The following is a 15,860-nucleotide window of genomic DNA, read 5'->3' as shown; positions in this document are numbered from 1 at the left end:
CCTTCTTTTCAACATGTGTGCAGATATAAATGTGACCAGTTATAACAGTGTTTACAAAGAAGTGTCAGATTTAGTGCGGAGAGTGTTTATTTCAGAAGTAACTTGGTACTTTGTAATGGAGACCCACCATGTTTCCTGTCACAGATTGCATTGACAATTTAGTGAAGAAACAGTTTTGAATATTACATAAAATGCTTGACTATATGTGCAATGTATCTCCTTCCTCAAAGTTGTTATTAAGTCAGTCTGAGTCTGGAAAAGTTATTGACCCATTAAATTTTACAACTATTCATCCATCCATCTTGTGTCACTTATCCTGGTCCACATCAAGGCCGGAAGCAGCCTGAGAAAATATATCAAGGCATCCCTTTCCCCACTACCTCCTCCAAGGCGATGTTGAGGTGTTCCCAGGCAAGCTGAGACATACAATCTCTCCAGCATGTCCTAGTTCTGCCCCAAGGTCTTTTCCCGGTTGGACCTGCCTGAAAAATCTCTGCAGGGAGGCATCCTAATCAGAATCTTCAACTGGCTTCTTTCAATGTGGAGGAGCAGCAGCTCTACTTTGAGCTCCATCCGAATGTCTGCACTCCTCACCTTTCCTCCCTAAGGTTGAGCCCAGACACCCTGTGAAGGAAACTCTACCCATCACTTGTATCTGCAATCTACTTCTTTCAGCCATGATACCAAGTTTGTGATCATAGGTGAGGGCAGGGATGTAGATAACCAGTAAATTAGGAAGATATGTATTTCAGCTCGGCTCTCTCTTCACCATGACTAACTGGTACGATCTCTGTTGCTCCAATTTGCCTGTCTATCTCCCATTTCCTTCTTCTCTCACTAATGAACAAGACCCTGACATACTTAAAATTCCTCTGTTTGAGGCAGCATCTCATCCCCAATGTGGAGTAGGACACTGTACCCTTTTTTGGCTGAGAACTATAACCCAAGACTTTGAGGTGCTGATTCTTATCTAAGCTGCTACAAAATCGGCTACAAACCACCCCAGTCCATGTCTTTTGGGCCAGCTGGATCACATCATCTACAAACACACAGATTTTTTTTTTTTTTTTTAAATTTCCCATGGGATTAAGCAAATTTATCTAATCTAACCTAACTGGACACCAATCACTCCTTACCTTTGCCAAGAAATTCTGTCCATAAAAATTGTGAACAGAGTTGGCGACAGACAGCAGCCTTGGTGGAGTTCCTACACTCAGCAGGAACGAGATGGACGTACGGATGTCAAGGTGAACAAACTTTTGCTCTGGTACAGCAACAAAATAGCTCACAACAGTAGGCCTCCTTCCTTGCCAAAGAGGTCACATTTCACTTACCTATAGTCAATTTGAGGATGCTGATCAAACTACAATGCACCGGATACTTATGACCCCTCTTGTAGACGGTGGGCCCATGTTGCTCTATCGGGCTGTGCCCAGCCGGGCCCATTGGTGTAACTTGAATGCAGCAAACTGATTGGTAATACCTCAGTGCATATACAGAAAATTAATTTATACAACACCAGGTGCCCCCTTTAGAAGTGCTCAGTATATTCTTAAGAGGCACAGACTTAATGTAGTATGGCCCCACCATCTAGCGGCTATGTAGTATATGCACCATATGCAGTAAGTCAATCCTAGTGTTGAAGTGTAATTGTTTAAATCATTCCTTCCTTTTTTCTGTATGATAAACTAACTGAATGTAATTCTTTCGTCTTTAGAACTCCCCTCCACAAACATCCACAGCAACACCCACACAACATCTACGTTCAGTGATATCTGCATGACAATACATGAATGGACTGGGCTACTCACTGTTCGACAATGGAGTTGAAGTGGGAGTGAAAGCGTGACGATAATAAATGGGTTACTTCCAACACTTTTTATTGTCTCTTCCCCTTTAACCAGACACCAAGCAGTGGGGTTCAGATTCCCTTTAATCAGCATCACAGAACTGTGAAGGTTGCCCACGGTATGCCAACACAGAGTTTTATATGCTCCAGCTTTTAACTGTCTGTTGTTGTTTTATTGACATAGCATTAAATTCGGCACCATATGGTCCCTTTAAAAGTACTCATAATTTAGCTTAATTATCAATACTTCATTTTGGCCAAAAAAACTGTCAATTTTGCTTAAAAGAAAGAAAGAAAAAAAAAACTTGGCAGAAAACGCATTTTTTAAAAATCAATTTCAGCTCCTTAACAGAAGGCCAATATTTAACCTGACTGTAGATTTAAAGGCTCTGTACACCCCTTCAACAACGACATTCTGACCCTAAAATTAGGACACGCTCTTTTGGGTTCCACAATTTACAGAGCTCCTTGTCTCATTCTTGCTTAAAGTCAAAGCATCGTTCATTTCTTTTTAACTTAGAACGCTGCGCTATATAAGTGTGACACACTCGCTCACTCATTTTGCTTTGCCCATCGTCTTCCTTGGCTTAATACGTTCAACCCACTGTTCTTTCGAATTTGCAGCCCTACACTCTAACCCCCCGCCTCCCCAAATGGTGTTATGGGCTCCCGTTTAAAACAAGTAAAACTACTAGTGGTCTTCTTTCATGACCTGCCCCCATGAAGAAAGAAACTGGGGAAATTAGATATTCGCCCCAATCCCCATCTAACGATTTTGTTAATTTCGGAGCGATTGAGTAAAGTTAAAAGTGCACTTGGTGATTACCTTAAATGTGGCTGCCACATTGGTAAAGTTGGCTATGCTGCCACCGATGATTAGGACCTTCCCTAAAGAAACACATAAAGAAGAGTGTTCAAACAAACAGCATTAATGTCTACAAGTACAGACACTCACCTTTGATCCATCTGGCCTCAACACACCATGCCCCATAACTCACTTGTAGGTACCAAGCAAAATTTACACAGATATGAAACAACAATGTTATTCTATGCCCACAGTAAACTTGTTCAGCAAACCCCAATGCCTCCTACTTGTCTTCCCCTTATTCAGTTGCTCTACTCCCGATGCAGCCAGTGGCTTACAGGTTATCACTTACCATCATTATGTTTCTCCCGAGTCATTAGGGACAGGATGGTTTTAGCATAGTCGTAGGTCTGTTGCTCACTGGGTGCGCCGGAGTATTCTCCATAATTTGCCAGCTCATTTACCCCTCCCAGATCACAGATGGTGTCACTGTAGATAAACAAATATGAACCCTGAACACAGAAACAATAAAATGAAGCCGACATGACAGACAAGTCCATACTAAATAGCAATACTAATCAATTTACATGGATTCAAAATCTCCAGACAAAGCAGTACAATCACCATAAGACTTCTTTTGTTGCAACACACTTTAATGACCTCAGTGGATTTCAGAAAACTGCTAATTAGAAAGCTAAATCCTGGTTTGTGTGGCATGGAAGTAGGCATCATGGGCGGGATGACCTCACACAAACTGCAAGAGATGTTGAGGTAACAGGGAAATCACTACCATAGAGGTTTACTTTGTACAAGTCCAGTCCGCTCCTGCTGCTCCACTTGACAGTTTTATAAAGCACGCAAGAAACACTTGCTGTGAAAATGGCTGTAACAGATAAAGATTGATGACTTGCTAGCCTCAACTGCTTTTAATATTTATACCTAAATGTGCCCAAACCACACTGGCCACCGTGTACTTTAAGCAAATATAAACTCAAGCATTTGACTTTGACTTCCATGGTTTTCTATTTGTTAAATTTTTGTTTACCTTTACATTCCCCCCCCCCCCCCCCCCAGAGTTTACAGCTACGGCTCTCAATCTACTCCTGTCTCATATTGGAATTTCCAAACAATGTCTAGGCGCTGTGCTATAACTTGCACTTATTCATTTTTCAGAAAAAAAAAGCTTTTTGTTAAACATTTTCTGAAGGGGGGAAAAACATCTCATACCCACAAATAAATACTGTGAATAAATATTAATGTATCTCAATAAAGAAATGATTTAAGGGGCTTATACATCAACAGCCAAACTCTTGCTGGTTTCATTAGTGCATGACTGTGACAACTCATTTATGAATGTATGATAAAGAAACAAATTAAAAGTCTGGCACAAGGACTCGTAATGACTGGCACATCTGTAAGAGTCATATGCAGAGATCGATGAATTGACTGACACCATAAGCCTCGGTTCACAACCATAATTCGTTCCAAAACTCTGGTCGTAAACTGATTTGGTTGTGAACTGAAGTAATTTCCCTCATAGGATTGTATGTAAATACAATTAATCTGTTCCAGACGGTACAAACTGTATGTAAATATATTTTTTTGTAAGATATTTAAGCACAAATATAGTTAATTACACCATAGAATGCACATTGTAATAGTAAACTAAATGTAAAAACATTGAATAACACTGAGAAAACCTTGAACAACAGAGAAAACTAATATTGCAAGAGTTCGCGCTATAGCCTTACGACCCGATCGCTGTATAAACACCTTTATTTTAATGAGTTTTAAGCACAGGGGGAAAAAAAAAGGAACATTTGAACAAATTTGAACTTTATTTAAAAACCAACCACAAGCAACCAAGAAAGTAACATTGCAGCAGTTCGCGCTATAGTCTTACAACCCGATTGCAGGGAAAAAAAAAATGAACATTTGAAAAATCCATAACTTAATAAACAACCAAGAAAAGTAACATTGCAACAATTCACGCTACGAACCAAAAAATGAACATATGAAAAATCCATAATACAAAAACTAACTTTAAACCACCAAGAAAACTAACCTTGCATGACTCGAGTTCTAGCATGAAGTGAGGAGGAACTGGATGAAGAGGAGGTTAGTGTGCTTAGAAGCCATGGTTAACTGCAAAAGCACACGAAATACTGTAGAGCACAAAGAGTTCACAGGTAAAGCACGCACGTCTGACTGAGAACAATGAACAGGGAGAGTCTGAACACGTGCTTAAATACAGTAATCGGCACGTACGAACCGGAAGGGAAATGAAATAGAGCACAAAGAGTTCACAGCGAAAGCACGCACGTCCAACCGAGAATAATGCAACATGTGCAGAAATCATCGGCGCGCACAAACTGAAAGGGAAACTGGCTTGTTCGTATACCGAGTGTGTGGTCGTGAACCGAGGCAAAAGTTTGGCAAACTTTTTGGTCGTAAACCGATTTGTACGTGTACCGAGGTTCCACTGTATATCTCATTCTATGATGACACTATATACTGGTCAAATCTGCCACGGTACATCTTAACAACAAGCCATGGATTCATAAAAATGTAAAGGCACTGCTAAATAAGCAGGACAAGGCATTTCACTGCAGCTGCAACGAAAGAATTACAGAAGCAAAGCTGAAGGACAAGGACAGGATTGGGAGTGAATTGCACACTGACAATTTGGGTTCTTTGTTGAATGCTATGAAAATGACAACTGGCATTCATAACAAAAATGATAATCAGGTGGATCTGCAGGGGTTTTCATCTGAAAATCGACCAGCTGAAAAATTCAATAAAAACAAACATGATTTTTCTTCAGAAATGAAGGAGCAAAAGAACTAAACATTTCTCTTCTTTGATGGTGATGATGTTGTAAGATTTTTCAACAAACTAAAGTCAAAAAAAGTTTTGGATCAGATAGAGTAAGTAAAGCAATGAGTCATCCCTCGATAGAACCACAATGCCCAATACTGAGCTACTTACTTCCAGTGTCTTTGGATTTACAACATATGCTTAAACTCTGAAAACAGGCCAATGTTAGTTGCTAAAACTACACACCCCCAAAACTCCTGGACGACTTCAGGCCTGTTGCCTTAACTTCTTATATCACAAAATCCTTTCAGAAACCGAGAGGAAGCTGGTAAACAAACCTCAGGCCTAACCAGACCCTTTGCTTAAAGAGCTGATTAGAGGACAGTGCAGCTACACTCCAGCATTTGCTGTATGAACTTGTGAGGTTTCAAAACCCACCTCAGACTTATTTTTATTGATTCCCCCAACCCCCCCATCAGCTTTTAACACCAACCAGCCTCACATTTTAGCTGAAAAGCTATTAAGTAATCTGTTTGAACTTTAACTTGGTTGGATGGGTTCTGTTTTTCTTTCATCATCTAACAGAACACAAAGAGCGTACACGGATGGCTGCTTCTCTGACGAGCTTTGCTCATCTACTAGGTCACCTCAAGGCTGCCGTATGTCACCTCTTCTGATTATTCCATATACAAATGACTGCTGTAGTTCACACCGGGACAGGCAGATCTTCAAATGTGCTAGTAACTCTGTCATTGTTAGTCTGGTACATGATAAGGACAATACTTGTAAACCCATGCTTGATGATTTTGTTTACTGGTGCAATTGCTCTTCTTTACAGGTAAAAATGTGTAAACACCCTCTTTCCCATCTCTCAACCAGACCTTGAAGTGAGTCGACACACACCAGTATGGAATACTGGGACGTCTCAGTTTTCATCGGTAGCATTCAGGCTGGGTTTGCAGTGTTTTAGAGTTTTACCAGCATGGTTTAAGCATATCCTCCACCTGCCAACACTTGACCCACAAACGAGGATAAATGAATGAATGTTAGTGCATTGCAACATACGAAACTCCTAGGGGCACCCCACATTGACTGTTAAATTGCAGCTCTGGGGAGCACTTTAATATGTCCACCTCAGGCATTGGTCTTGGGGCAAAAAATAAAAAAAAAAAAAACACAAAAGGGCAGGATGTAAAGATGGCACAGCACTATAAACATTAAGGATAAATCCCTGATAATTTACAGACCCATCCATCATCCAACCCGCTATATCCTAAGTACAGGGTCACGGGGTCCTGCTGGAGCCAATCCCTGCCAACACAGGGCGCAAGGCAGGAAACAAACCCCAGGCAGGGAGCCAGCCCACTGCAGGGCACAAGCACATGCGCACACACACACACACGTCTTTGGACTGTGGGAGGAAACCGGAGTACCCGGAGGAAACCCACGCAGACACAGGGAGAACATGCAAACTCCACGCAGGAAGGACCCGGGAAGCGAACCCGGGTCTCCTAACTGCGAGGCAGCAGCGCTACCCACTGTGCCACCCTAATTTACAGACCTTTGATCTAAATGTAGTATAAACCCATACTATCTCAGAAACATGAATTATTTTAAAGTCAACAAAACAATGCTACTCTTTTTGTAAGCTTCTTTTTTTCTTTTATTGAACCAATTGTTATATTTGTATTTATATATGTTGGCTCAATATTAGGAACAACAACATTAGCAATAAAATTATTAGCCGGCAGCAGTTGTTTCTCACTGAAGTGTATCAGAAGCAGATTAGAATGAAGGCCAGCTTGATTCTGTTAAGACTGCGGCCATTCCTGGTTTCTAAACTTTCAATTACCATCCTCATATTGCAAATACAGATTCCTAAACATGAAGACAACCAATTTAAAATCTAATTTATTTCATGTGCTACAAGTATTATGATATTTAGTGTCCGCAGGGGAGCGGATTTTTATAAAATTGAGTTACAACTCAAATGTTTTCATATACAAGAACCCTACAGTAGGTGCGTGATCCAGAGGCAAAAATAGATATTTCTTCTTGTCTCTAGGTGTTTATCCTCTACCCATGGAACACTACTTTATATTAGGCATTTAAGTAAATAATAAAGACTAAAGTCTAAAAAGAATTTTAAAATATGCATAAAAATACATAAGTGAGGTATAGCGGGTTGACGGCTCAGAAAAAGGTGGCCAATTTTTAAATAAACAAAATAATTGAATGGCTGGCTCGATCTCGGTGGGTGTTGGTGCTCACACAGCTGTGGGAGGTTGGTGGGGCGAGAAGCACCTACACATGAGGGTGCGGTCTGTCTCAATTGCTTCATCAGCTTTCTACGGTGTGTGATTGAGACACTGCGCCCACGGAGACATTTAAGCCAGCATGGGGAAAAGGAAGAAAAAAAAAAAAAGAACAAAAGGTTAAAGAGAGGAATGGAGAGAAAAATTCAGGAAGTGGTGGAAGCCTTGTGCAGGTGAAGAGAGAGAAGACAGACAGCCCGAGTCCCTTGTGGAGCATGTGGCCGAAGGAGGTCAATCTGGCTGAGTGATCTGAGGGTTTGGAGAGTGATGTGCTGCTCAGTTGGAACAACTCTGTGGCTTCAGGGAAGCTGGAAGGCTCATCGAGGCATCGTGCGGAGGCGCCATGGACCACTGGGACGCGAGCCTGGCTGCAGGAGTCGGAGACTTGGTGGAGTGCCCTGCTGGAGCCACAGAAGTTTGCAGGGGTCCGATCAGGCGCAATCACCAATGGAGTTAAATTGTGAGTGAAAGTGTAATGGTAATAAATGTGTTACTTCCAAAACTTTTTATTGTCTCTTCACCTCCGACCAGGCACCTGCAGTGGGGTTCAGATTCCCTTTACTCAGAATCACGGGACTGAAGAGGCTGCCCACGGTATGCCAACGCAAAGTTTGATATGCTCCAGCTTTTGTCTGTTGCTGTTTTATTGACACAGCATTAAACTCAGCACCATATCGTCCTTGTAAAAGTACTCATAATTTAGCTTAACTACCAATAATTTATTTTGGCCAAAAGAGCAAACTGTAAATTTTGCTAAAAAACTTTCAGACCCTTAACTGAAGGCCAATTTTTAACTAGGAAATCGGAGCTTCACTGAGCTGCCCCATCTAGGACGACACTCTGACCCTAAAATTAGGACATGCCCTTTCAGGTTTTAATATTCTTTGTTTGGAGCATGTGGCCGAAGAAGGTCAATCTGGCTGAGTAATCTGAGGGCCAGAGAGTGACATGCTGCTCGGTTGGAGCAACTCTGCAGCAACAGAGGAATTGGAACGTTCAGTGAGGCATCTTGTGGGGGAGCCATGGACTGCAGGGATGCGAGCCTGGCTGCGGGAGTCGGAGGCTTGGTAGAGTGCCCTGCTGGAGCCACAGAAGGTTGCAGGGGTCTAATCAGGCACAGAAGGTGGGCTTGAACTGCCAGTTCTCACCTGCAATAACAAGCTTGGGGTTTGCGGAGGAGACAAACGTTTTCAAAGAGATGCACCAGGGACTGCATTTTTAAAGGATAGATTCCTGCCTTGTTTCAACCTCGTTTTAAAGGATCATGGATTGATTTTAACCTCCACTGAACACCTTTTTATTGGTGTATTTAGTTATCGGAGTTTTTGAGCACTGCACATTGTTCTGAACACTGTTTTGATTTTTGATGGTTTTTAATAAAAGCTCAGGAGCACTTTTGCACCAACCCCTTCCTTTGTATGTTGTGTCCTCATCCACTGGCTCATCCCTCGGGTACATTATTGGCGGGTCTAAGAAGTTCCCTAGATCAACTGGGAGTGTGGAGCCGACCTGCACCATTGCAGTAGGTCACTCAGCATACATATATCTGCGAGAAGATTAGCTGAATGCTGCATGAAAGACATTGAGTAGGATACTTATTTAACAGTATGCCATTTTTATTAGTGGATACGATTATAGCTAGTTCAGGGTTGGTATTTAGGAATTAGAAACTTTTAAAAAAAAGACATACAGTACCAGCATACACCACAGGGGTTTCTATATACACAAACATGTGATTATATGCATATACATGCTACAGCCATACGTGAAATGTGTTTAATTTTAAAAGAGTTAAAATCATTAATGTGCAAGGTAAATGATTAATGTTAACCAAATGAAGGTAGTTTTGTTGCCCCTAATATTCTGCCATCCTATCTTGCCAAAATTTGCAATTCATGCGTATTTTATTCCAGTAAGTCCACACAATGGCAGTGAAACTGTTGTTATCACGTTATCCTGAAAAAAAAAAAAGGGTTGAGAGCTCCCGTGTGTTGGTAAGTTTAACTCCCACATCCCTAACATGTTAGGTTGACTGGCAACTCTAAATTGGCCTGGTAAAAATGACTGCAGGTGTGCTTGCGAGTGTACCCTGTAGAGATGGCCTAGTGCCCCTGCTCAGGGTCTTGTTCACAGTTGTAGCATCTACAACAATGAATCGGAAAAGCAGGACAGAAAATAGAACAATGGAAGAATTGTGATGGTGTTCATTCTGAAAGGTGCTATAAAATAAAGATTCATTTAGTGACTAACAAAAATCTAGGGTGGCATGGTGGCGCTGCTGCCTCGCAGTAAGGAAACCTGGGTTCGCTTCCTGGGTCCTCCCTGTGTGGAGTATGCATGTTCTCCCCGTGTCTGTGTGAGTTTCTTCTGGGTTCTCCAAAGACATGCCAGTTAGGTGCATTGGCGATCCTAAATTGTGCTTGGTGTGTGTGTGTCCTGCAGTAGGCTGGCACCCTGCTCGGAATTTGTTCCTGCCTTGCGCCCTGTGCTGGCTGGAATTGGCTCCAGCAGACCCCCCGTGACCCTGTGTTAGGATATAGCGGATTGAACAATGACCGACAAAAATCTAATACATTTTTAAATACAGTGCAACCACCTTCTGCGCTGCTGTGCTTCTGGACAACAAGGCCCCTTTGAGCTCTTTAATTTTCTACTTTTGTAATGGTTATTACCATTAGCCACACCTCTCCTGGTCAAGAAACACTGAAACAGAACCCATAAACTAAACTGCCTTTCATGACAAGGGTAACGTGTACATGAAAATGCATCATCCAAGCTGAATGTCCAGTGTTAGGTATTAACTCCAGATAAAGAAAGACACCATCGTTTAGGTATTCAAAGTCTTTCCGGAGACCTGGCAATTTGGATGCAAGATCCAAGGCCTCTCAAAGTTATCAGGCTATAAAAATCCCACCTGTATACAACAGAGGCTCCGCCACCAGCCACCATGGTCCAGATGCGACCTCTAGGGTTGAGGATGGTCAGTTTGAGACTGGCTCCACTCTTAGCATCCAGATCAGCAATGTAGGCTTCCTGCAGGGAGAATGAACCACAGCATAGTTACAACGAATGTCCTCTCCCACTTTGTCTGGGTTTCAGCAAACACCCTACAATGAGTACAGGGAAGATCTCAGCAGATCATTACATTTGATGGAACAGGCTATGCACCCACAATCTCAAGGTCAGAACAACCTGCAGACAGATAGAGCCATATGGTTGATTTGAAGGATATCTTAATCAATCGCTTCCATTTAAAGACCTGGCAAAAGGCCTTGTGATCTAAGTAAGCCAGACACCTGTCCTCTGCTATGGCTGACTCATAGAACGGGATGCAAACATGAACATTTCCATCACTGACTTTATAGGCTTTGTGCCAGAGCAATTTGGCTAATGTTTGCTATTTTGAAAATTAATAATTACACTGCTGCAGTTCCAGAAGGACATTCAAAGTTTAGAAAGGTTTAACAAATGAGAGATTCCACATCCTGATTAGTAGGAAAAGAAAGCCAACAGGAGAGTTATGGGTTAGAGAGGCACAGCCTTTGTAATTAGACACCAACCTCCACCTATGCATCCCTTTTCAGCGACCGACAGACAGACAGACAGACAGACAGACAGACACTTTATTAATCCCAAGGGGAAATTCATATTCTCCAGCAGCAGCATTCTGATACAATAAATAATAAAATAAAGTGATAGGAGTAGAAAAATAAAAGTACAAAAGTACACATACACATACAGTCATACACGGAGCTGCTAAAAAGGCTGCCACTCTATCACCTTTACTCAAATAACTACCAAGCCCTGCCCTCACAAACTCCCATCACCACTTGCCACTGATTAAGAAGAAAAGAATGACTTGTCTCAATCATTTGCTCAGTGACCAAAATGAAAGAAAGCAGATTACACTTACAAGTACAGTCGACCCTTGACATACGACCGGCCTGACATGCGAACAACTTGATTTACGACCAAAATTTTTGTTTTGATTTACGACCAACATCTTGCATTACGACCTGAATGCGGTCACGTGTATCCGCTTGTGCGATTGTAAACAACCAGCCGAGAACGTTTGTAAGCGTCAGTCGGAGCCCAGATACATGTGTTTGTGGACGTAATTTCGGTCAGTGCAGTGATTTGTATAATTTATTTCGATAATTGCTAAGGAAAGAAGAGAAGGTAACGAAGGTAAAGAAAGTGATCACAATCGAAACGAAGAAGGAAATTGTGTGGAAATATGAGAGTGGTGTTCATCTCAACAATTTTACAAAGAAAAGATTTGTATAAGGGGGCTCCTTCCAAACAATAACCACCTTCCATTTCATTCTCCTCCTCCTCCTTCCTTCCTGCAGCCCAAAGATGTCAAATTAAATGGTGAGTACAGTATGAAATTGTTGTTTCTGGTAGGCTAGGCACTTTTTATAACTTTTTGGTTAGTACATTAGAAAAATTATTGGTGTTTTGGTAAATTATGCACATTATACAACCCTTTTTTTATTATGAAAAGGTTAAGTAAGTGTTGCTGTGGGAGGTTCGGGACCCATTATGGGTATTTCCATTATTTCTTATGGGAAAAATAGACTTGACTTACAACCAACTTGAGTTACAACCAGCCCTCGCAAACAAATTGAGTTTGTAAGTCAAGGGTCCACTGTATATGACTCAACTAGCACATAATTGAAAAATACTGGCTATTAAGAGTAACTACAATTAATCAATATGTTTTTGTTACAAGTAACTCTACAGTACTAAGGCTAGTCGGTAATGGATGCTTTAGGTGCATCAATGGAAATAAATACCAATGCTCTGTATATTAGCATGTTCCCAATTTCTTATTGTTCAGAATTTCTATTGCTTTGTTATTAAGGAAGTAAACATTCACAAATGCTATTTTCATATTATCAAACCCTACAAACAGTTCACAACAGCAGTTCAGGCAAGTTAATTCAGTTTGAAGGAATTGTGGGAAGTAACACTGTTGTCTACCTACAGCCACACTTCCTTAGGCTTACTGTGTAGGCCTTGGACCAACACACTGCTGCAGACATTTGTCTGCTGTCTCAGCTAAGCTCGACACAGACACCTGCAGGATTTCACTGAGGGCTCACCTCCGGATAGGCTTCTCTTCCAAATGGAGGAGGGAATTCCAGGTCTCCCCATTTAGCTTTGCAGATGTAGTCAGCAGTGGCGTCAATCTTAGCTGCCATGTCGAGTACGTAAACTCCATTTTTGGTGACAACTGTAAAGAAAGAGAACATTTTGGATTTTTTTCTTTCCCCCCTCAAGCCTATAGTCCAATGCCTTTTTTTTTTTGCAACGTTCATCGAGCCTCCATATTAACCCTCTCCAATAACAAGCTAAATTCAGACAGGCTAATCCTCAAACAAAAACACCAAATGTCCTGGCTCTAACAGTCTCATCTCTTTCTTTGTTTTTCTAGATGCAATCTTTCATTGGTCCTCCAACATCACTCATCAGTGCAAGGACTTTTCAGAGTGACTAGGCACCTGTGACACATTACAGACAGACTGACCGATTCATAATAAAAACACGCAGCTCAGGCACAAAACCAAAAAGTCTGCCATCACTGTTTCAGTTTTGTAGCAAAGCCTAGTGGTTTATTCTGAAAGGATCTGGAATTGGAATGTAGTTTCAGGTAGAAATGATTCACTTCTACTTTTATATTTTATCCAGTCTTAACTGACTTCTGTCTCAGTTATGGGAGTTAAAAGTATGAGAAAGAACTATGAAAGGCCAGCCATGACTCACACTTGACATCTCTCTTATTGTGCAAAAATTTGAATACTTAACCACAAATAGGGCAACCAAAAGCTGTTAGTTTGAGCCATCAGTTAACACTGTATTAAATAAGGTTAGAATTAAAGTGGGTTTAAGGCAGAGACTTAAAACGGACACCCACCCAAAGGGTTGATCTCCAGGTAGGTAAAATACAAATCTTCATACAAGTTGAATAAGCCAACCACAAAGCTAGCAAGGACCCTGCAGAAAAAAAGAAAAAGAAATGCAAGCGAGTTACACCAGGAATCAGGAACACAGGCTGCAAAAACACTAAACGATGAGATGGGCAGGCAGACATTAGCCTATATCTGAAGGTGATGGCATCTTTGGTCCGAGCCCCTCAGACATGGCTCCAAACCTTGTGTTGGAGACATATATTAATTCTCTTTCCGAGTGGTTTGTTTGCTGTTTTGTATGCCGTGATTAGTAAGCACCGACTGTGAAAGCTTCAGGCAGCCCTGACAGATCCAAAAAGGTGCTGCTCTCAGCAGCAGTCAAGTGGAACTAGATAAATCACTCTCTGTCACGCTTAAAGATTAGCACCAGTTAGACAGACCATATGCTCCCATACTTTACCAGATATTTGTTGAGCTAAACATAAACTGGACTACCATCAATGAAACTAATGGGTTGTGCCCACTTCTCTCCAGCTCAAAACATCAACACCATGCTTACTCTTTCTTCTCTTCTGGCACATGGGCAAACAAGTGCTGCTTCACATCGGCCTCTGTAAGCTTCTCATCCACACCCACCAGAAATTTCAAGGCTTTGGAGTCCACGTCACCAATGTCCACCCCGCCTTCATGATGGAAGAGCACATAGTCACCCTCACGTGCAGCATAAATACAAACATAGAACTCTTCTTTCTGTTTCAGGGACAGAGCGCACAGATTAAATAATGGAAATCCAAAAGGCTTAGTCAGCACTCCGGGGAGAAGAGCAACTCATACCTGTGTGTGGGCAACAAATGGCTCGATGAGGAAGTTCTTCAGGATGCCTTTAGCCTTTCCCACCTGGAGGAGTAGGGCAGAGACAGGGGATGTATTACACATCTTTAGTAGCTTTACTTCATCGGCATGACATGCTTTATTTTTGAAAGAAAAACATTAAGAGAAAGTACTTGGAACTGCGGTCGTAAGTGAAGAAAGAGGAAGCCCCTAAACCCTGCCAAGCCTTAAGAGGACGTAAGGTGTGATTAAAAATTAAGGAAACGGTGTATCACACAATTGTGTAAAATATTAATGAACAATGACCTTCACCGAGATAACGAAGGCCCCATGACACTCTTCAATATAAAGGCTAACCTCTCTGTGCTTTTAAATTTGAAGAAAGTGGCTTACCACGATATTAAATATTAAGGGAGTACTGAAGATAGTGCTAAATATAAATAAAACACAATCAAAAAACAATTAAGATATGGATGAGCATGTGAATGTTATAAATGTTAAGGTTACCATAGACCCTTGGTGCTGATAAAATTTTAACAAACACCAGGGTTCCAAGATGATATTAAATTTTGAGTAGTCAGAGTATTCCAAGACACTGCTAAACGTAATTGATGGTATGGACGGGGACAGGGCATGTGATCTTGTAAAATGTGATGTAAGGACGCCATTCTACAATATATTAAGCTTGACCTTAATTACCGCAGAAAGGGAGGGCATCATAAACTACAATATTTAAGTAAGGCACAAGATGCTTGTAAACAGCAAGATTACACCAGAAGTAGAGGACCCCAAACACCAATAAGCATTATGCTAAGGGACCATAAAAAATATCACATTAGAAGACAGTCGGTATTGTTCATATTAAAGTTAAGGTTATTTTTCACAATGGTGAGCTGTGGTTATTTACCATTTCTTCCGACATGTGCATGCTACAGTGACTATAAAAAGTATTCACCCCCTTGGAAGTATTCACCTTGTATTTATTTAAACAACATTGAACCACAGTGGATTTATTTTGGCTTTTTGGAATCCGATCCAAAGAAAAACAACACTTTAATGTCAAAGTGAAAACAGATCCCTGCAAACTACAAAAATGAATACAATAATTGATCACATCCATCCATCCATTTTCTAACCCGCTGAATCCGAACACAGGGTCACGGGGGTCTGCTGGAGCCAATCCCAGCCAACACAGGGCACAAGGCAGGAAACAATCCTGGGCAGGGTGCCAACCCACCGCAGGACACACACAAACACACCCACACACCAAGCACACACTAGGGCCAATTTAGAATCGCCAATCCACCTAACCTGCATGTCTTTGGACT

At 41.5% G+C, this 15,860-nt stretch overlaps 1 protein-coding gene across 2 annotated transcripts in view; it reads right to left on the bottom strand.

The window, feature by feature from the left end:
* Positions 1-15,860, bottom strand: part of LOC114665258 (ATP-citrate synthase) — a 41,037-nt gene that overhangs the window by 16,309 nt on the left and 8,868 nt on the right. For both annotated transcript variants that reach the window (XM_028819723.2, XM_028819724.2), the window contains exons 4-10: positions 14,536-14,598; positions 14,261-14,451; positions 13,707-13,786; positions 12,895-13,025; positions 10,701-10,819; positions 3,007-3,143; positions 2,676-2,737 (exon numbers count right to left, since the gene is read on the bottom strand). In XM_028819723.2, the coding sequence (XP_028675556.1) occupies positions 2,676-2,737; positions 3,007-3,143; positions 10,701-10,819; positions 12,895-13,025; positions 13,707-13,786; positions 14,261-14,451; positions 14,536-14,598 (783 nt within the window). The remainder of the gene's footprint in view (positions 1-2,675; positions 2,738-3,006; positions 3,144-10,700; positions 10,820-12,894; positions 13,026-13,706; positions 13,787-14,260; positions 14,452-14,535; positions 14,599-15,860) is intronic.

Source organism: Erpetoichthys calabaricus, chromosome 14, assembly GCF_900747795.2.
Source record: "Erpetoichthys calabaricus chromosome 14, fErpCal1.3, whole genome shotgun sequence".
Classification (NCBI taxonomy): Eukaryota; Metazoa; Chordata; class Cladistia; order Polypteriformes; family Polypteridae; genus Erpetoichthys; species Erpetoichthys calabaricus.
The sequence above is the reverse complement of the archived record's forward strand: the minus strand, read 5'-3'. Positions and strand labels throughout refer to the sequence as shown.